This window comes from Anomaloglossus baeobatrachus, chromosome 6 (assembly GCF_048569485.1).
Source record: "Anomaloglossus baeobatrachus isolate aAnoBae1 chromosome 6, aAnoBae1.hap1, whole genome shotgun sequence".
Lineage (NCBI taxonomy): Eukaryota > Metazoa > Chordata > Amphibia > Anura > Aromobatidae > Anomaloglossus > Anomaloglossus baeobatrachus.
Genome location: NC_134358.1, coordinates 578,299,291 through 578,322,250, shown reverse-complemented (window position 1 = coordinate 578,322,250; position 22,960 = coordinate 578,299,291). Strand labels below are relative to the sequence as shown.

Genomic DNA, 22,960 nt, shown 5'->3' with positions numbered 1-22,960 from the left:
CCAACTCCTAATCCTGAGACATCAATAATAAAGACCACACCGGAGATTATAATTAACCCATTACAATCACGTGTCATCTGGGGATTCGGCCTCTAATCCTCCACTGCGGTCTTTGCAGAACTGAACATCGGGATCACGAAGCGCCTGAAGAGCACGGAGGCCAAGGAAGGCGAGAGCTGCAGCTTCGAGTGCGTCTTGTCTCATGAGAGCATCGATGAATGCTCCTGGACTGTGAACGGAAGGGACATTGAAAGCGATGATGGGTTTGAGGCGTCCAACAAGGGTCGGAAATACCTGCTGAACATCAAGGGGGTGAAGGCCAGCGACGCCGGGGACGTGATCTTCACAGCTCGGAATCTGACGTCCAAAGCCACGCTGACTGTCAGAGGTGAGGAGGCCACGGCAGCGCACCCTGAGCATGGCCATCAATGATGCATCAATGACGGGTTTACGTCCGGGTCCTGATCTTCTTGTCATCACCCTTCCTTTGTGTTTCAGAGAAACCTGCAGTTATTTCTCGTCCCCTGGAAGATCAATCCTCCGCTGCTGGAGAAGACATTGTGCTGAAATGTGAACTCTCCAAGGAAGACACAAATGTGAAGTGGTCCAAAGACGGGAAAGTGCTGAAGAAAAGTCAGAAATATGAGGTCTGTCAGGAGGGAACGGAGACCTGGATCATAATTCATGAGGCCTCCACCAAAGACTCTGGAGACTATGTCTGTGAAACCTCCATCTCCAAGACCAAAGCCTCGGTGCAGATTGCAGGTAGGTGATGATGGTGAAGGCTATAGAGGCGCAGGTAGGTGATGATGGTGGAGGCTATAGAGGCGCAGCTAGGTGATGATGGTGGAGGCTATAGAGGCGCAGGTAGGTGATGATGGTGGAGGCTATAGAGGCGCAGGTAGGTGATGATAGTGGAGGCTATAGAGGCGCAGCTAGGTGATGATGGTGGAGGCTATAGAGGCGCAGCTAGGTGATGATGGTGGAGGCTATAGAGGCGCAGGTAGGTGATGATGGTGGAGGCTATAGAGGCGCAGGTAGGTGATGATGGTGGAGGCTATAGAGGAACAGCTAGGTGATGATGGTGGAGGCTATAGAGGCGCAGCTAGGTGATGATGGTGGAGGCTATAGAGGCGCAGCTAGGTGATGATGGTGGAGGCTATAGAGGCGCAGCTAGGTGATGATGGTGGAGGCTATAGAGGCGCAGGTAGATGATGATGGTGGAGGCTATAGAGGCGCAGCTAGGTGATGATGGTGGAGGCTATAGAGGCGCAGGTAGGTGATGATGGTGGAGGCTATAGAGGCAGAGCTAGGTGATGATGGTGGAGGCTATAGAGGCGCAGCTAGGTGATGATGGTGGAGGCTATAGAGGCACAGCTAGGTGATGATGGTGGAGGCTATAGAGGCGCAGCTAGGTGATGATGGTGGAGGCTATAGAGGCGCAGCTAGGTGATGATGGTGGAGGCTATAGAGGCGCAGCTAGGTGATAATGGTGGAGGCTATAGAGGCGCAGGTAGGTGATGATGGTGAAGGCTATAGAGGCAGAGCTAGGTGATGATGGTGGAGGCTATAGAGGCGCAGCTAGGTGATGATGGTGGAGGCTATAGAGGCGCAGCTAGGTGATGATGGTGGAGGCTATAGAGGCGCAGCTAGGGGATGATGGTGGAGGCTATAGAGGCGCAGCTAGGTGATGATAGTGGAGGCTATAGAGGCACAGCTAGGTGATGATGGTGGAGGCTATAGAGGCAGAGCTAGGTGATGATGGTGGACGCTATAGAGGCGCAGCTAGGTGATGATAGTGGAGGCTATAGAGGCACAGCTAGGTGATGATGGTGGAGGCTATAGAGGCAGAGCTAGGTGATGATGGTGGACGCTATAGAGGCACAGCTAGGTGATGATAGTGGAGGCTATAGAGGCACAGCTAGGTGATGATGGTGGAGGCTATAGAGGCGCAGGTAGGTGATGATGGTGGAGGCTATAAAGGCGCAGCTAGGTGATGATGGTGGAGGCTATAGAGGCGCAGCTAGGTGATGATGGTGGACGCTATAGAGGCGCAGCTAGGTGATGATGGTGGAGGCTATAGAGGCGCAGCTAGGTGATGATGGTGGAGGCTATAGAGGCACAGCTAGGTGATGATGGTGGAGGCTATAGAGGCGCAGCTAGGTGATGATGGTGGAGGCTATAGAGGCACAGCTAGGTGATGATGGTGGAGGCTATAGAGGCGCAGCTAGGTGATAATGGTGGAGGCTATAGAGGCGCAGCTAGGTGATGATGGTGGAGGCTATAGAGGCACAGGTAGGTGATTATGATGGAGGCTATAGAGGCAGAGCTAGGTGATAATGGTGGAGGCTATAGAGGTGCAGCTAAGTAACAATGGGGGAGGCTGTAGAGGCAGAGCTAGGTGATGATGGTGGAGGCTATAGAGGCAGAGCTAGGTGATGATGGTGGAGGCTATAGAGGCGCAGCTAGGTGATGATGGTGGAGGCTATAGAGGCAGAGCTAGGTGATGATGGTGGAGGCTGTAGAGGCAGAGCTAGGTGATGATGGTGGAGGCTGTAGAGGTGCAGCTAGGTAATGATGATGGAGGCGGGGGCGTGGCCTGGACGGCAATGTGAAGAGACGTGTTTGTGGAGCTCTCCTGCAAACTCCCTTGATAAATCCCTGAATACCGCTGTTATCACTGCCTCAGCTGGCTGTCAGGAAGATAAGGTGGTGAGGACTTATCTGGGGTGAGTCTGGTGGATGCAGAGTGCCATGGTCCGTCACAGGCAAAAAGATAATGGAGGCGGGAAAGTCCCCAGCTCTCAAGATGGTGCCATGATAAGGCAGGAAGCTGAGAAAGTTAATGCAGCCTGTCAGCAGAGGATGCAGATCACTGCAAGGCTGGAGAAATTTGTCTGGACTTCAGAGAAATCACATCAGCATATAGATAACAGAGGTGAGATAGGAGAGGAGGGAGAAGACAATGCCAGCTCTGATGAGATGGGGGATGGTGAAAAGCAGCAAGATAAGACAGGAGAAGTGGAGAAAGCACATAGTGCAGACGAGGCTCCAGAAAACCCCACTTTAAAGGACATTTTTGCAGTGGTGTCTTTTTGTAAAGAGGCTCTGACTACCCTGACAAAGCAAGTTAAGGGATTACAGGCAGAGGTTGCTGACATTAAGAAAGACCTCAAGAAAGCAGATCTGAGAACAGCGGCTGTAGAGGAGAGAGTGGGGATAACAGAGGATCATATTACAAAACTACAAAAGTCTGAAAAAACATTTGCACAGCAGATAGCTGAAATCATGGCAAAAAATGATGATTTAGAGAACCGCTCTAGAAGAAATAACATCCGAATTGTTGGCATCCCTGAGAAAGCGGAAGGAAGAAACCCCACTGAATATGTAGAAGACTGGCTCAGGGGGAAAATGGGTGCTAATGTCTTATCCAAGCTCTATGCCGTGGAACGTGCACACAGAGTCCCGATGCAGCCACAACCAGCAGGCAGGGGCCCTCGCACTATGCTAGCCAAGCTCCTCAACTACAGAGACAGGGACACTATACTGCGAAAGGCAAGAGACATGGAGGATCTTATGATTGACGGCCAGAGAATTTCCATATACCCGGACTACTCCATTTCTGTTCAAAAGCTACGTATGACTTTTACAGGAGTAAAGAGGCGCCTGCGAGAGATGGGGGTGCAATACTCAATGATGTTCCCGGCAAAGCTAAGAGTGATGGCGTTGGAGCGGGTGCACTTTTTTACAACTCCGGCGGAAGCCATGCAGTGGTTGGACGCAAACGAAAAGCGGATCCGTTTGAAGGAATGAGCGGACTGTCTGAATCTGCAGTGTGTTGGAGAAGGCCGGCTGAGGCTCTACAACATCCTTAGGAGCTTACAGGGGACCCTTCTTGTTTTTTCTTTTTTTTTTTTTTTTTTCTTTTTCCTCCTTCCCTTTGGGATTGAGGTAGTATGCAGGGGGAATGCGAAGGGTTTGATGTGAGCTTCGCAGGACATGGGGACTGCCTAATTAGGCGCGGTGGTGGTATTTACAATTTGAGATTCCAGTTTAATTACTGTTCGCCATTTTACTGTTATATTGGTTGAGTGGAATATGATTATACATAGACAGGGTGGGAGTGGAGAATTGTTGGAAAAGGGACGAGTTTTAAAATGTGTCTAAGAGGGGAAGGCGAGGGAGGTAGGGGGGAATTTAGTAGGGATTATGGACCAGGTTTGGAAAACCCGATGCTTCACGGGAGTACTCGAAAACAGGAAGTGGTGGGGAGTAGGAGGGGAGGGGAGCAGGGGGGAGGGGGGAAAGGGGTAGGGTGGAGGCAGCATGGGGAGATACTACAAGGTTTGATGGTTTTACTGGGTGGGATAATGGGGGATAGAATTAAGGTGTTGAGTTGGAATATTAGAGGGTTATCAGATAGGTCTAGGAGAGCGGCAATAATTAAATATGTTCAAGACCAGAACCCGTCAGTAATATGTCTACTAGAAACGCATCTCACAAAGGAGACAACACATGTTTTTTTTTTGTTTTTTTTTTTAACTATATTTTTATTCAAATTTTTCAATAACATAACACTGGCATAAGCGAATTCAGCATTGCAAATTCAACATTACATTGTCATGTTTGATCATCCCAAATTCCATACCAATTTTTAAAATCAATAACCGTAACATGGCAAGATAAAGCAAAGGAAAGCAGCGACCCCTTAACCCATCATTCTTATCATTCCCCCCATTGAACCCTTGTGAACATGGTAATGACATACAATAAAGAAGTCCCACTCAAATCGGTTATTTCCCCCTCTCCTTTTAGTCAGCTTTCAGCCTTTCCTCCCCCACCTCCAAGCCATCCAATGTACCCTTCAATTTTTCAGTATGATACCAGACTGTGTCTTTGAAAGGTGACATAATCCTGACTATCTCCTCCCGAGTACAATAGGCCAGTATGAATTTCTTCCATTTGGTAAAGTGCTGTCGTATTCTATCCGCCCTTCTCTCTGCATCCAATCCTTCTATTTCAAGAAGATGCATGAGCTGACCCAAGATCTCTTCAATCGCGGGGACCCTAGACTCCAACCAATTTTTTAGTATCGCTCTCTTGGCTGCCAGAAGTATCACATGTATAAGTCTGGGTGGGTTAGTCATCTTCCCTTTGGTATCGTTCCCCTCCTCCCAATGGTGAAAAATAGCGAACCCAGGTGAGAGCCGAACTTCAAGACCCCACACCTTTTGTATACAACTTTTGATCTGTGACCATAATGGACTCAAATGGGGGCAGGACCACAACCCGTGAAGGAGATCAGTTCCACTACTCTTACACTTAGGGCAATACGTAAGCCTGTCTGGCTTTGTTGCTGATGGAGGGAGATTGAAACCATAAATTGCCTTGTGCATAATTCTAAATTGGGTTTCTCGCCAATTCTCATTTAAAATTGATTTACGAAGAGCATTCCACCCTCCCCTAATTTTTACCCCCATAGACGGGTCCTCAAATTGTTTTTCCCAAGATTTAAATAAACCTTCCGGGTGCTGTCCTATTAGTAGATCACGCATGGCTCCATAAAGAAAAGAGATAGATGATGAAGTTATTGAGTTCTTTACCAGACAATCAAAAGAGTTAAATACTACCTCCTGGGTCACATCATGCAACTGAGTCATAATACTATATCTCACTTGGTCATATTGGATTACTTGGTTAGGCCCCAGGCCATACTGCGCTATAATTTCGTCTCTACTCAACCATCTAGGCTCTGAGGTGTGCAGGAGATGAGCAACAGTCCTTATACCCCTCACCTTCCACTCTTCAAACAGCTTATTGCTTGTCCCCTGCACAAACTCTGGATTCCCCCATATAGGCAAGTATTTGGATATTTTATGGGGAAGTTTGTAATTTTTCCTCAACGCCTTCCACGCTGCAATCGTGTCTTTAAATAAGGAAGAGTGCTTGACTTTCACTGGGAGATTAGCCTGCCTAGTATGAAGCAATGCCACCAGATCCCAAGGCTGTGCATAGTCTCTCTCAAGCTCTAACGCTGAATAATGCCTAGAGCCTTTAATCCAATCCAATATATATCTAGTCAAACAGGCTATATTGTAACCCCGAATGTTCGGCAAACTCAGACCTCCATGAACCTTAGATGCCATCAACTTCTTAAGCCCTATACGAGGGCGTTTCCCCCTCCAAATGAAGTGTGAAAAAGCTCTATTTAGCTGGACAATATCTTTATGCTTGAGAAGCAGGGGAAGTGTTTGAAGATGATACATTAATTTTGATATCGACATCATCTTAATTAGGTGGACTCTACCGATTAGGTTCAATGGAAGGTCGTGCCATCTTTTAAGATCTTGCTCTATTTGGCTCAGAAGGGGTGGATAGTTTAGACTATAAAGGGTTGCCGGAACCTTACCTATTTTAACTCCCAGGTATGTGATATATGACTTAGCCACTGTAATTCCTTCAAAAGGGTTCTGCTCCCGTGTTTGAACATTTGTCCCTCCCAGGTATAGGAGCTCGCATTTTGACGCATTAATCTTGAAGCCTGAGTACGCTCCAAACTCTCGCAAAATTTGTAAAATCTCGGGGACCTGCTGAGCTGGATTCGAAAGGAAAAGCAAAATGTCATCCGCAAAAAAAGCTGACTGAATTTGTCTATTATTTACAGAAATACCCTGGAAGGTGCTACGTGTAGATAACAATCGTACCAATGGTTCCAGAACCAGATTAAAAAGTAATGGGGAAAGGGGGCAACCCTGTCTGGTTCCTTTCAGTAACGGAAAAGGGGCTGACAGATATCCTGGAATGTAAACTTGAGCCTTCGGATTTGTGTAAATTTCTCTAATGTAGGTATAAAATGACCCCGAAAAACGCATTTCATCTAGAACTCTATAAAGCCATGACCACTCAATATTGTCAAAGGCTTTCTCGGCATCTATTGTAAGCAAACCGGGAGATTCTCCTTTCAGAGGCTGAAGGTTAACCCTATCCAGGACAAGAAGAACTTTTCTAATATTTAGTGTCCCTGATCTTTTCTGAATGAAACCGGCCTGTGCTGGGGAAATCAGTTGGGGAAGAATTATAGCTAGACGATTTGCCATAATCTTTGACATTATCTTCATATCTAGGTTGATAAGTGATATGGGCCTATACGAACCCGGATCCTTCGGGTCCTTCCCCTGTTTAGGGATCAATTTTATATATGCCCGGTTATTATTTTGGAAAGACGCATTACCGTCTAGTATGCTATTATACAGCTCTAGTAATGTAGGTAAGATCTCTTCCTTTACTGTTTTATAGAATTCTCCCGTAAATCCGTCAGGGCCAGGGGCTTTATAATTATGCATGGAGTTGATTGTCCCCAATACTTCTTCCCCCGTAATTTTGGCATTCAGAAAAGTGCGATGCTCTTCTGTGAGTCGAGGTAGTGTCACTTTAGATAAAAGATTATTATCGGTAAATTTGTCTCGCTTTTCCGACGAATAAAGGTTTCTATAATACGTGCCTAAAGTCTCAATTATTGTCTTAGGGTTTTTGTGTATCTCCCCCTTTTGATTTTTTATTTGCATGGGTCCCTGAGTTATAATCCTATTTTTCGCTAAGTTGGCCAGTATTTTCCCTGCTTTATTTCCAAAGCGATGTAATGTAGCTTCTTGCATTGACCTAGCCATTTGTTCCCGTTTTTCCGCCCACTCATTAAAAGCTCTTTGGGCTATTACCCATCTATCTCTATGGTCCCTATCAGGATGCTTTTGAAAAGAAGTATATGCTTCCCTCAATTTATGGGAGGTTTCAGTAAATTTAAGATGAGCCTTTTTCTTCAAATAGGAAACATGTGCTATCGTTCTGCCCCGTAATACTGCCTTCGCCGTGTCCCATAATAACATAGGTGTGTCTTTATGTTGATCATTATGTACCATAAATTCCGTCCACCATTCCTTTAATTTCAAGGAAAAATCTTCGTTATCTTTAAGGAAGGAAGGATATCTCCACAGATAGTCCGTTCCTCTGGGATAAATGTTTGCTAGGTCTAGCACCACCGGGGCATGGTCAGAAATCACCAAATCCTGGATAGTAGCTGAGTGGAGCGCACGTACCAGGTTCCCTGAAACAAGAAAGTAGTCAATGCGAGACCAGGAGCTATTAGCATGTGAATAGTGCGTAAATTCCCTATCCTGAGGGTGCAATAGTCTCCACGCATCCCATAAGGCCGTGGCATTTAACAGAGGACGCATAACTTTATCATGGCCACGCGGTACATTTGGGGGGCCTTTAGCATTTTTCCTGTCCTCTAGCACAGATACCACCGAGTTGAAATCCCCCCCAATTATTAGATTAAAATGGGCATGTTCTAAAATTTTGGCCTCAAGTCGTTGAAAGAATGATTTGTTGTTTTCGTTCGGGGCATAAATATTAAAGATTTTATAAATTCCTCCAGGTATCTCCACTGAGACCATCTGAACCCTACCTTCCGTGTCCGCATATGTTTCCAGGACTTGATGTTGTAATCTCCTACTGACTAATGTAATAACCCCTGCTTTCCTTTTAACTGAAGATGACCCATAGACTCCTCCAACCCATAATTTCCCCATCCTCTGCATGTCTGAACCTTCCAGATGAGTTTCCTGAAGGAGTGCAATGTCCGGTTTGAGGCGATTAAGGTGGCGTAATATCTTAATTCTTTTTTGGGGGGAACGTAACCCCTTAACATTCCAGGTGACTATTCTCATAAAGCACATGTAATAAATGGAAATCCTGACTTTCGTTTACCATGTTTTTGCTGCCCTCCCTTGCCAAAAAAAAATTCAACCAATTAGACAATTGAACATAGTGCTCACTTGCAATAACGAGAGTAGTAGTAATAATAATAACTCTGTGTAAATTCTTTGCTACTTCACTTGAATCCAAAATCCCCAAACATTTCAAACATCTCCCTCCCCTCCCCCCCCCCCAACTATACCAAAATACTCAGACTTCACTTTTTTCTGATCACTTTCCAAGCTCAGTCAACCTTATACTTATATAGCATTTAACCAATATAAAGGACTGTCCCACCTACAAAGAAAGAGAGAAGGAAAAAAAAAAAAAAAAAAAAAAGTTCTCTTTCCTTTCCTCCGCCTCAGATTTCTTAAACTTTTTCCACTGCGGCTTCTCCAACCTAAATCAAAAACAGGTGTCCCACCTTGAACTTCATACATCCGACATTTGTCTATTTGTCTCAGGTTCCCTTAAGTTCCTTGTTTTGCTGTCTCCGGTCCTTCGGGGAAGCTGTAGCGAGCTTCACAGAGCTCCCTTTGGTCACTCTCTGGTTCGGTGAGTCGTTGCGCCCTTGTACTGGAGAATTCCTGAGGTCACGAGGACTGCTGATCCGCTCAATAAAGGCCTCTGCCTCCTTTGGACTTGAGAAAGAATTGTAGGATCCATCCTGATGTCTGATAATCAACGTTGCCGGGTACTTTAACTGGAAGCGTATATTTCTCTTAAATAAGGCAGAGCATATGTATGAGAATGCCCTCCGCTGCCGTGCGACCTCCGCAGAAAAATCCTCGAAGAGTAAGATGCGCGAGCCTTTCACCTCCAAGGGATGTTTCAATTTCCTGTATGCCTGTAATATTTCCTGTTTATCGGAGAAGTCCAAGTATTTCATTATGACTTGTCTTGGGCGTCTGTTATTTTCACTCTCATCACCTCTCCTTGGCGGACCAATGCGGTGCACCCTTTCCACTTTTCTCCTTCCTGCTACTCCCAGGGTTGTAGGAATAGTGGATTCACACAATGTACGTAGCTCACCAACTGGGTATGTTTCAGGCAGGCCGACAATGCGCAAATTGCTTCTTCTGGAGCGGTTCTCCAGATCGTCCACACGGTCCCTCAGGATCAGATTCTCCCTGGCCAGACGCATGACTGTAGTGTGGTCAGAGCCGAAGTCCTCCTCTAGCGTCGACATTCTGGTTTCCATAGCCGCAACCTGTTCCACCGTCTCATCAAGTTGGTTCTGTATGGCACTGAGAGCTGTTGCTATTGATGCTTTAATTGTAGCGGAGATGTCAGGTAGCAAACGATTGGCGACTTCATCAGCCAGACGCTTATAATCCATACCCTCCATTGTTTTGAATACATCCGGGGTCCCCTGGGAATCCTCCATCTCCATCTGATGAGTATTTTCAGGTGACCGAGGGACACTTAATTCTGTATGGGCAGTCACAATCTTTTTTTCACACTGTACGCTGGATGTATGAGGATTTTGTGTTTTGGAGCTGCTGCGCAGCAGGTATCTTTCCATCAAATAGTGAATGAAGGGACGTAAGTTTTGACACTGATTTAGTGTGGGTTGTCAGACAAATCTTGATTCTGCTCCTCCTTTTGTTTATTCTCACTTTCACCCCTTTCTCCCCCCTGCCAGAGTTATATGAATTCTCACTGTCCTGTAACTTTGCAGGGATGTATGTTTAAACTTCCCTCCTTCAGCTTCTTTCACTTTCTCCAGAGCTTTGCATTGATTCTGTATGCCTAGAGATTCAGCACCTGCTTATGCACAGGTCTGGACAAGATGGGGGAAGGGCCCAGGGATTCCCTGCTCCAACTCTGCTCTCCGCAGAACCCGTCAGTAGCGTTGTTTGCTGCTGATATCTTATCAGGACTCCAGGAGATTTATTATTCTGCTGCCGGTTAATTGTTTAGTGCTGGGGGAGTGAGTGATCTGTGCAAGGTAAGCCGTCAGCTGCGTCCTGCTCTCTGTGTACAGATCTGATTTTAGTGCAGGGAAGGCTCCGGCGCCATCTTTATCACGCTGCCAGATCTTGAGAGGGAGGGGGAGAGCGAAGTTCACCGCGCTGTTTCAAGTGATTATCTCCACGGCTCCCCATGAACTTCCCTGCATGTAGCAACTTCACTCACCGGTGGAATGGAGCGGGGGAGGCTGGTGGGTTGTCCGGTATATATGTCAGAGCTGCAGGGAATGACAGAGCTCAGGCGTCCTGTGTCCTACATGATCAGCGCAGGAGCCGGAAGTCACAACACATGTTTTAAATAGGAGATGGGTGCAGAAGGCCTATCACTCCACCTTTTCCAACTATGCAAGGGGTGTATCACTGCTGCTCCATAACTCTGTGCAATATGAAGAGATAGAAGTGTATGTGGATAAAGAGGGACAGTGTGTGGCCGTCAAGTGTAAAATATTTGGCAGACTCATGTGTATAGCTGCAATATATATACCACCTCCATATAAGTGCACCAAACTAAGGGAGATGAGGGAATTCTCTGAGAAGGGGGGAGTAATCCCTTTTTTACTGGTGGGGGACTTCAATAATGTGATAGACCTGTACTGGGATAGGAGTAGTAGACCTCCAGGTATCCAGGATAGTTGTATGACTTCGTTTGGCACTCTTATTGGGGAGCTTGGAATGGTGGATGCCTGGCGAGTGAGGAATGGGAGGGTATCCTGCTTCTCTTGTTATTCGGCTTCGCATAACACTCTGTCCCGCATTGACATGGCTCTAGCTAATGATCTGATGGATGCAATGATAAGCGACGTGCAATATCTGACAAGAGTGATTTCAGATCATAGCCCAATTCTAGTGTCCATACGACGGGGGACCCTGACAGGGGGAAGGAGGGGAGAGTGGAAGCTTCATCCAGCATGGATCCGTCATATTAATATGGGGAATATAGAACGGGATCTTGGGGATTTCTTTATCCACAACGAGGGTAGCACTGGTCCGCTGGTGGTATGGGATGCGATGAAGGCATACCTCAGGGGGCTCCTGTTCAGGGATATCTGTAGACGTAAAACACAGACGAGGCAGGATGAGAAAGATAGCCTGGAGGCCTTAGATAAGGCAGAGCTGGAAGCAATTCGGAGTAATACTACGGACGCGAAGCAAAATCTTAGGCAGGCGCATGAACAGGTTAATAAGATGCTTTTGGAGAAGGCGGTAAGGAAGCAGGCATTCCAAAAACTGCATTTTTATGAGGAGGGGGAAAAAGTTGGTCATCTATTATCGGTCATAGCTGCAGCTCAAAGGAGTAGTTCATTTGTGCATGGTATGGACACGGTGGAGGGGACACAGGTCACTGAGGTTGAGGAGATCCTTGGGGTCTTTAAAGATTTCTATCGCACGCTATATTCTTCTAGCGGAGAGATGAGGGTGGAAGAGGTGGACTCATTTCTTGAGCAAGGTGAGCTTCCGGTGCTGTCTGTGGCGGATAGAGATAAACTGGAGTCACCTATTACTATTGATGAACTGGAGGGCGCTCTGCATGGCGTGAGCAATGACAAGGCACCGGGAGCAGACGGGCTACCAGTTGAAATTTATAAACAGTTAGAAGAAATCCTATTACCCAAACTATTGAAAGTCTTTGAGGTGGCGGAGGGGGAAGGTGTATTGCCTGAATCTATGAGAGAAGCAATAATAGTAGTAATTCCTAAGGAGGATAAAAATCCGAGGCTTCCAGACTCATATAGACCCATCTCGTTATTAAGAGCGGACGTGAAGCTTCTGGCTAAGGTGTTGTCAAACCGGCTGACTGGAGTTATATCTAACCTAATCCATATGGACCAATCAGGGTTCATGGCCAATAGGTCGACAGCTGCTAATATCAGGAGATTGTACCTTAATCTACAGTTGCCGCCTGACAACCCTGGCCGGAGGGTGATCGCTTCGCTAGATGCCCAGAAAGCGTTCGATAGTGTTGAGTGGGGGTATCTGTGGAAAGTGTTGCAGCATATGGGTTTTGGCCCACGGTTTGTAAAGTGGGTGCAGCTGTTGTATAATAGGCCTACTGCTAAAGTTAGAGTTAACGGTATGACCTCCTCAGCGTTTGAGTTGCACCGGGGAACGAGGCAGGGCTGCCCACTATCGCCGCTCCTATTTGCTATTGCAATAGAGCCTCTGGCGGCGGCCATTAGGAAAACAAAGGAGATCCATGGATTTAAGTATGGGCATTTAGAGGAGAAAATAGCTCTTTATGCTGACGATTTATTACTTTTCCTGGGGGATCCATCAGCCCCATTGGATCATGCCATGCAGATAATAGAGAAATTTGGAGAAGTTTCGGGACTGACCATTAATTGGTCTAAATCGAGCCTCTTTAAAGTGGATGGGGAAGTAGCCTGGACAAATGAGGATACTGGGGCTAACAAATTGAAGAATGTGGACGAATTTAAATATCTAGGTATCCAGATATCTCTGCCAGTAGAAAAATACATACAGGTGAACTTATGGCCTCTCCTTAAAAACTTGAGAGCCAAGGTGGATGCCTGGAACAAGCTACATTTGTCAGTTGTTGGAAGGGTTAATTTGCTAAAGATGGTAGTAATGCCTAAACTCCTATACATACTGCACAATGCCCCTGTTTGTATTTCAAGGAAAAGATTTAAAGGGATAAACTCGCTGTTTAGGGACCTGGTGTGGGGTAAAAAGCAGCCTAGGGTGCGATTAGAGACTTTACAAAGGCCGAAAGATGAGGGGGGTCTAGCAATCCCAAATCCGGAATTGTATTATATAGCGGCGCAATGTCAACACCTCAGGGGTTGGTCTGATCGAGAGAAAGATGGGGGCATTAAAGAAGTACTGGAATACATAGTGGGTAGAAGTCCATTGGTAATGGGACTAGAGGATGGTGCGGTGGGACTAGAGGATGGTGCGGTGGGACTAGAGGATGGTGCGGTGGGACTAGAGGATGGTGCGGTGGGACTAGAGGATGGTGCGGTGGGGCTCCTGGGTAAAACATCTCCTACAATGGCACTTATAAATAAGACCTGGGATAGGCTGAAAATGGTGAGAGGGGTGACCCGGTTAACTAAGTTTACACCTATCTGGGATAACAGTAATCTCCCGGAGATTCAGAAAATGGGGAATATTGAGGAGTGGAGACGCAAGGGTGTAATATACATGCATCAGATATTGGACGGGGGAATTCTGAAATCGTTCCCACAGTTACAGAGCGAGTTTCAGTTACCGGCGTCCGACTGGCTCCACTACAGTCAATTAAAACATGCGATTGCAGCCCAAGCGGCTAAACAAAGTGTGGCCATACAGACTGACCTGGTACTGGAGTATACAGACTGACCTGGCGCTGGAGTATACAGACTGACCTGGTGCTGGAGTATACAGACTGACCTGGTGCTGGAGTATACAGACTGACCTGGCGCTGGAGTATACAGACTGACCTGGTGCTGGAGTATACAGACTGACCTGGTACTGGAGTATACAGACTGACCTGGTGCTGGAGTATACAGACTGACCTGGTACTGGAGTATACAGACTGACCTGGTACTGGAGTATACAGACTGACCTGGTACTGGAGTATACAGACTGACCTGGTACTGGAGTATACGACTGACCTGGTACTGGAGTATACAGACTGACCTGGTGCTGGAGTATACAGACTGACCTGGTACTGGAGTATACAGACTGACCTGGTACTGGAGTATACAGACTGACCTGGCGCTGGAGTATACAGACTGACCTGGTGCTGGAGTATACAGACTGACCTGGTACTGGAGTATACAGACTGACCTGGTGCTGGAGTATACAGACTGACCTGGTACTGGAGTATACAGACTGACCTGGTGCTGGAGTATACAGACTGACCTGGTACTGGAGTATACAGACTGACCTGGTGCTGGAGTATACAGACTGACCTGGTACTGGAGTATACAGACTGACCTGGTACTGGAGTATACAGACTGACCTGGTACTGGAGTATACAGACTGACCTGGTACTGGAGTATACGACTGACCTGGTACTGGAGTATACAGACTGACCTGGTGCTGGAGTATACAGACTGACCTGGCGCTGGAGTATACAGACTGACCTGGTACTGGAGTATACAGACTGACCTGGTACTGGAGTATACAGACTGACCTGGTACTGGAGTATACAGACTGACCTGGCGCTGGAGTATACAGACTGACCTGGTACTGGAGTATACAGACTGACCTGGTGCTGGAGTATACAGACTGACCTGGTACTGGAGTATACAGACTGACCTGGCGCTGGAGTATACAGACTGACCTGGCGCTGGAGTATACAGACTGACCTGGTACTGGAGCATACAGACTGACCTGGCGCTGGAGTATACAGACTGACCTGGTACTGGAGCATACAGACTGACCTGGTACTGGAGCATACAGACTGACCTGGTACTGGAGCATACAGACTGACCTGGCGCTGGAGTATACAGACTGACCTGGTGCTGGAGTATACAGACTGACCTGGTACTGGAGCATACAGACTGACCTGGTACTGGAGCATACAGACTGACCTGGTACTGGAGTATACAGACTGACCTGGCGCTGGAGTATACAGACTGACCTGGTGCTGGAGTATACAGACTGACCTGGTGCTGGAGTATACAGACTGACCTGGTGCTGGAGTATACAGACTGACCTGGTACTGGAGTATACAGACTGACCTGGTGCTGGAGTATACAGACTGACCTGGTGCTGGAGTATACAGACTGACCTGGTGCTGGAGTATACAGACTGACCTGGTACTGGAGTATACAGACTGACCTGGTACTGGAGTATACAGACTGACCTGGTGCTGGAGTATACAGACTGACCTGGTACTGGAGTATACAGACTGACCTGGTGCTGGAGTATACAGACTGACCTGGCGCTGGAGTATACAGACTGACCTGGTGCTGGAGTATACAGACTGACCTGGTGCTGGAGTATACAGACTGACCTGGTGCTGGAGTATACAGACTGACCTGGTGCTGGAGTATACAGACTGACCTGGTACTGGAGTATACAGACTGACCTGGTACTGGAGTATACAGACTGACCTGGTGCTGGAGTATACAGACTGACCTGGTACTGGAGTATACAGACTGACCTGGTGCTGGAGTATACAGACTGACCTGGTACTGGAGTATACAGACTGACCTGGTACTGGAGTATACAGACTGACCTGGTACTGGAGCATACAGACTGACCTGGTGCTGGAGTATACAGACTGACCTGGTACTGGAGCATACAGACTGACCTGGTACTGGAGAATACAGACTGACCTGGCGCTGGAGTATACAGACTGACCTGGCGCTGGAGTATACAGACTGACCTGGTGCTGGAGTATACAGACTGACCTGGTACTGGAGTATACAGACTGACCTGGTGCTGGAGTATACAGACTGACCTGGTGCTGGAGTATACAGACTGACCTGGTGCTGGAGTATACAGACTGACCTGGTGCTGGAGTATACAGACTGACCTGGTGCTGGAGTATACAGACTGACCTGGTACTGGAGCATACAGACTGACCTGGTGCTGGAGTATACAGACTGACCTGGTACTGGAGTATACAGACTGACCTGGCGCTGGAGTATACAGACTGACCTGGTGCTGGAGTATACAGACTGACCTGGCGCTGGAGTATACAGACTGACCTGGTGCTGGAGTATACAGACTGACCTGGTGCTGGAGTATACAGACTGACCTGGTACTGGAGTATACAGACTGACCTGGTACTGGAGTATACAGACTGACCTGGTGCTGGAGTATACAGACTGACCTGGTACTGGAGTATACAGACTGACCTGGCGCTGGAGTATACAGACTGACCTGGTGCTGGAGTATACAGACTGACCTGGTGCTGGAGTATACAGACTGACCTGGTACTGGAGTATACAGACTGACCTGGTACTGGAGTATACAGACTGACCTGGTGCTGGAGTATACAGACTGACCTGGTACTGGAGTATACAGACTGACCTGGTGCTGGAGTATACAGACTGACCTGGTACTGGAGCATACAGACTGACCTGGTGCTGGAGTATACAGACTGACCTGGTACTGGAGTATACAGACTGACCTGGTGCTGGAGTATACAGACTGACCTGGCGCTGGAGTATACAGACTGACCTGGTACTGGAGTATACAGACTGACCTGGTGCTGGAGTATACAGACTGACCTGGTGCTGGAGTATACAGACTGACCTGGTGCTGGAGTATACAGACTGACCTGGTACTGGAGTATACAGACTGACCTGGTACTGGAGTATACAGACTGACCTGGTGCTGGAGTATACAGACTGACCTGGTACTGGAGTATACAGACTGACCTGGCGCTGGAGTATACAGACTGACCTGGTGCTGGAGTATACAGACTGACCTGGTGCTGGAGTATACAGACTGACCTGGTGCTGGAGTATACAGACTGACCTGGTGCTGGAGCATACAGACTGACCTGGTACTGGAGTATACAGACTGACCTGGTGCTGGAGTATACAGACTGACCTGGTACTGGAGCATACAGACTGACCTGGTACTGGAGTATACAGACTGACCTGGTGCTGGAGTATACAGACTGACCTGGTACTGGAGTATACAGACTGACCTGGTGCTGGAGTATACAGACTGACCTGGTACTGGAGTATACAGACTGACCTGGTGCTGGAGTATACAGACTGACCTGGTGCTGGAGTATACATACTGACCTGGTACTGGAGTATACAGACTGACCTGGTACTGGAGTATACAGACTGACCTGGTACTGGAGTATACAGACTGACCTGGTACTGGAGTATGTGTGTAAGGGCGGAGGAAGCCTTAAAGGGATCATTTCTGGCACATATAAAGATATACTACATACCTTTCTTTTAGACTACCCAATAAAAGCTAAATCTAAATGGGAGGAGGAAGTTGGGCGATAACGGAGGAGGTGTGGGAGAGTATCCTGGAGTATGTCCCTAAACTTTCCATGAGTGAACCGGCCAGACTATCTCACCTATACGTGATTCACCGGGTATATAGGTCTCCCTTACTGATGTTTAAAATGGGGTTGAAAAGGAATTCGGAGTGTCCAAGGTGTCAGGGACCTGACGCAGGTATTTTTCATGTGACGTGGTCTTGTCCGAGACTGGTCTCCTTTTGGACTAAGGTTATCCACAAGATAGGAAGGACATATGGGTGTGTCCTCCCCAGGGAACCAGTGATATGCCTATTGGGATATGTTGAGGAGTTTGGGGTGGAAAATACTATGAAAATTGCCATTGCTAGGCTGCTGTATGCGGCAAGAAAGCTAATCGCCAGGTCCTGGATTAAAAAAGACCCCCCGACCAGGGGAGAGTACATTAAAAGGGTGAAATGTATTCTTCAGCTGGAACGGGGAGTGTATGAAAGAAGGGGGAATGTTACAATGTTTGAGAAGCTATGGCCTCCCCGGCTGCAATGCGGATAGGACAAGTGATGGACCTGTAAACTGGTCTGGGACCGGGATAGCCGTCTGAGACCTCTGATGTGTGTGTTTTGTTTTATTTGTGTTACTAGTTGTTCCTCCTGCACAGCGGGGTGAACGGGATGGTTGCTATACTACAGTTGGAGGGTATTATAAGTGTGTACTATATGGGATGTAGTATCGGGGAGAAGGGTTGCTGCCGGGGTGAGGGAGGGGGCGGGAGGGGGAGTTAAAGGGGTAATAGATGTCATAAATTTAATTTGGATGCCGATTTGTTATTCTGTTGTATGTATTCTGTTTTAATAAAAAAGTATCTGATTTAAAAAAAAAATGATGATGGAGGCTGTAGAGGTGCAGCTAATTAACAATGGGGGAGGCTGTAGAGGCACAGGTGGAGGCTATAGAGGTGTAGAGATTATAGTCCAGTATCTGTTGGTAACACTGGTCAACAGAAAAAAAAAAAAAAGTTTTTCTGTATCTGGTTTGAAAATGGGTGGTTTTAACTAATTTTGAGAAACTGATTTCAGTGGAGACGTCGGCTTCTTTCTCTCACGTCACATTTAATAGATACACAGCATTTTAAGAAAGACGATAATAAACTATTAGGTCTACTTAACAGCTACTCTATCAATGCATAAAGTCGCAATACGAGCAATAGCACTTCAATTCTACACTTTCAGCATAATTGCTATCAAAATCCAAATTCTAATGTCGTGTTATGGGCTGATGAGTCTTTCCTTGTGTATGTAGCCTCATCTGTCACCCATCATTGCAGGATTCCAGTGTCCTCGCTAGTGTTTCTCCATGGTGAGAATGTCGTGTTTGGGTAGAATGGGCTGATGAGGCTTTCCTTCTGTATGTAGTCTCATCTGTCGTCCATCATTGCAGGATTCCAGCGTCCTCGCTAGCGTTTCTCCATGGTGAGAATGTCGTGTTTGGGTAGAATGGGCTGATGAGGCTTTCCTTCTGTATGTAGTCTCATCTGTCGTCCATCATTGCAGGAGTCCAGCGTCCTCGCTAGCGTTTCTCCATGGTGAGAATGTCGTGTTTGGGTAGAATGGGCTGATGAGGCTTTCCTTCTGTATGTAGTCTCATCTGTCGTCCATCATTGCAGGATTCCAGCGTCCTCGCTAGCGTTTCTCCATGGTGAGAATGTCCTGTTGTTTAGGTAGAATGGGCTGATGAGGCTTCCCTTGTGTATGTAGTCTCATCTGTCGCCCATCATTGCAGGAGTCCAGCGTCCTCGCTAGCGTTTCTCCATGGTGAGAATGTCCTGTTGTTTGGGCAGAATGGGCTGATGAGGCTTCCCTTGTGTATGTAGCCTCATCTGTCGCCCATCATTGCAGGATTCAGCGTCCTCGCTAGCGTTTCTCCATGGTGAGAATGTCGTGGTGTTTGGGCAGAATGGGCTGATGAGGCTTCCCTTGTGTATGTAGTCTCATCTGTCACCCATCATTGCAGGAGTCCAGCGTCCTCGCTAGCGTTTCTCCATGGTGAGAATGTCGTGTTGTTTGGGCAGAATGGGCTGATGAGGCTTTCCTTGTGTATGTAGTCTCATCTGTCACCCATCATTGCAGGATTCCAGCGTCCTCGCTAGCGTTTCTCCATGGTGAGAATGTCCTGTTGTTTGGGCAGAATGGGCTGATGAGGCTTTCCTTGTGTATGTAGTCTCATCTGTCACCCATCATTGCAGGATTCCAGCGTCCTCGCTAGCGTTTCTCCATGGTGAGAATGTCGTGTTGTTTGGGCAGAATGGGCTGATGAGGCTTTCCTTGTGTATGTAGTCTCATCTGTCGCCCATCATTGCAGGATTCCAGCGTCCTCGCTAGCGTTTCTCCATGGTGAGAATGTCGTGTTGTTTGGGCAGAATGGGCTGATGAGGCTTTCCTTCTGTATGTAGTCTCATCTGTCACCCATCATTGCAGGAGTCCAGCGTCCTCGCTAGCGTTTCTCCATGGTGAGAATGTCCTGTTGTTTGGGTAGAATGGGCTGATGAGGCTTTCCTTGTGTATGTAGTCTCATCTGTCACCCATCATTGCAGGAGTCCAGCGTCCTCGCTAGCGTTTCTCCATGGTGAGAATGTCCTGTTGTTTGGGTAGAATGGGCTGATGAGGCTTTCCTTGTGTATGTAGTCTCATCTGTCGCCCATCATTGCAGGAGTCCAGCGTCCTCGCTAGTGTTTCTCCATGGTGAGAATGTCCTGTTGTTTGGGTAGAATGGGCTGATGAGGCTTTCCTTGTGTATGTAGTCTCATCTGTCGCCCATCATTGCAGGATTCCAGCGTCCTCGCTAGCGTTTCTCCATGGTGAGAATGTCGTGTTTGGGCAGAATGGGCTGATGAGGCTTCCCTTGTGTATGTAGTCTCATCTGTCGCCCATCATTGCAGGATTCAGCGTCCTCGCTAGCGTTTCTCCATGGTGAGAATGTCCTGTTGTTTGGGTAGAATGGGCTGATGAGGCTTCCCTTGTGTATGTAGTCTCATCTGTCACCCATCATTGCAGGAGTCCAGCGTCCTCACTAGCGTTTCTCCATGGTGAGAATGTCGTGTTGTTTGGGTAGAATAGGCTGATGAGGCTTCCCTTGTGTATGTAGTCTCATCTGTCGCCCATCATTGCAGGAGTCCAGCGTCCTCGCTAGCGTTTCTCCATGGTGAGAATGTCGTGTTTGGGCAGAATGGGCTGATGAGGCTTCCCTTGTGTATGTAGTCTCATCTGTCGCCCATCATTGCAGGATTCCAGCGTCCTCGCTAGCGTTTCTCCATGGTGAGAATGTCCTGTTGTTTGGGTAGAATGGGCTGATGAGGCTTTCCTTGTTTATGTAGTCTCATCTGTCGCCCATCATTGCAGGAGTCCAGCGTATTCGCTAGCGTTTCTCCATGGTGAGAATGTCGTGTTTGGGCAGAATGGGCTGATGAGGCTTCCCTTGTGTATGTAGTCTCATCTGTCGCCCATCATTGCAGGATTCAGCGTCCTCGCTAGCGTTTCTCCATGGTGAGAATGTCCTGTTGTTTGGGTAGAATGGGCTGATGAGGCTTCCCTTGTGTATGTAGTCTCATCTGTCACCCATCATTGCAGGAGTCCAGCGTCCTCGCTAGCGTTTCTCCATGGTGAGAATGTCGTGTTGTTTGGGTAGAATAGGCTGATGAGGCTTCCCTTGTGTATGTAGTCTCATCTGTCGCCCATCATTGCAGGAGTCCAGCGTCCTCGCTAGCGTTTCTCCATGGTGAGAATGTCCTGTTGTTTGGGCAGAATGGGCTGATGAGGCTTCCCTTCTGTATGTAGTCTCATCTGTCGCCCATCATTGCAGGAGTCCAGCGTCCTCGCTAGCGTTTCTCCATGGTGAGAATGTCGTGTTGTTTGGGTAGAATGGGCTGATGAGGCTTTCCTTGTGTATGTAGTCTCATCTGTCACCCATCATTGCAGGAGTCCAGCGTCCTCGCTAGCGTTTCTCCATGGTGAGAATGTCCTGTTGTTTGGGCAGAATGAGCTGATGAGGCTTTCCTTGTGTATGTAGTCTCATCTGTCGCCCATCATTGTAGGATTCCAGCGTCCTCGCTAGCGTTTCTCCATGGTGAGAATGTCCTGTTGTTTGGGCAGAATGGGCTGATGAGGCTTCCCTTCTGTATGTAGTCTCATCTGTCGCCCATCATTGCAGGAGTCCAGCATCCTCGCTAGCGTTTCTCCATGGTGAGAATGTCGTGTTGTTTGGGTAGAATGGGCTGATGAGGCTTTCCTTGTGTATGTAGTCTCATCTGTCACCCATCATTGCAGGAGTCCAGCGTCCTCGCTAGCGTTTCTCCATGGTGAGAATGTCCTGTTGTTTGGGCAGAATGAGCTGATGAGGCTTTCCTTGTGTATGTAGTCTCATCTGTCGCCCATCATTGTAGGATTCCAGCGTCCTCGCTAGCGTTTCTCCATGGTGAGAATGTCCTGTTGTTTGGGTAGAATGGGCTGATGAGGCTTTCCTTGTGTATGTAGTCTCATCTGTCGCCCATCATTGCAGGATTCCAGCGTCCTCGCTAGTGTTTCTCCATGGTGAGAATGTCGTGGTGTTTGGGCAGAATGGGCTGATGAGGCTTTCCTTCTGTATGTAGCCTCATCTGTCGCCCATCATTGCAGGATTCAGCCTCCTCGCTAGCGTTTCTCCATGGTGAGAATGTCCTGTTGTTTGGGTAGAATGGGCTGATGAGGCTTTCCTTGTGTATGTAGTCTCATCTGTCGCCCATCATTGCAGGAGTCCAGCGTCCTCGCTAGAGTTTCTCCATGGTGAGAATGTCGTGTTTGGGCAGAATGGGCTGATGAGGCTTCCCTTGTGTATGTAGTCTCATCTGTCACCCATCATTGCAGGAGTCCAGCGTCCTCGCTAGTGTTTCTCCATGGTGAGAATGTCGTGTTGTTTGGGCAGAAAAGGCTGATGAGGCTTCCCTTCTGTATGTAGTCTCATCTGTCACCCATCATTGCAGGAGTCCAGCGTCCTCGCTAGCGTTTCTCCATGGTGAGAATGTCGTGTTGTTTGGGTAGAATAGGCTGATGAGGTTTCCCTTGTGTATGTAGTCTCATCTGTCGCCCATCATTGCAGGAGTCCAGCGTCCTCGCTAGCGTTTCTCCATGGTGAGAATGTCCTGTTGTTTGGGCAGAATGAGCTGATGAGGCTTTCCTTGTGTATGTAGTCTCATCTGTCGCCCATCATTGTAGGATTCCAGCGTCCTCGCTAGCGTTTCTCCATGGTGAGAATGTCCTGTTGTTTGGGCAGAATGAGCTGATGAGGCTTTCCTTGTGTA

The 22,960-nt window shown here is 47.7% G+C and overlaps 1 protein-coding gene across 19 annotated transcripts in view; it reads left to right on the top strand.

Annotated features, from left to right (window-relative positions):
* The window catches only part of OBSCN (obscurin, cytoskeletal calmodulin and titin-interacting RhoGEF), an 882,373-nt gene that overhangs the window by 226,779 nt on the left and 632,634 nt on the right, over positions 1-22,960 (top strand). For all 19 annotated transcript variants that reach the window (XM_075315914.1, XM_075315911.1, XM_075315913.1 and 16 more), the window contains exons 32-33: positions 119-388; positions 499-765. In XM_075315914.1, the coding sequence (XP_075172029.1) occupies positions 119-388; positions 499-765 (537 nt within the window). The remainder of the gene's footprint in view (positions 1-118; positions 389-498; positions 766-22,960) is intronic.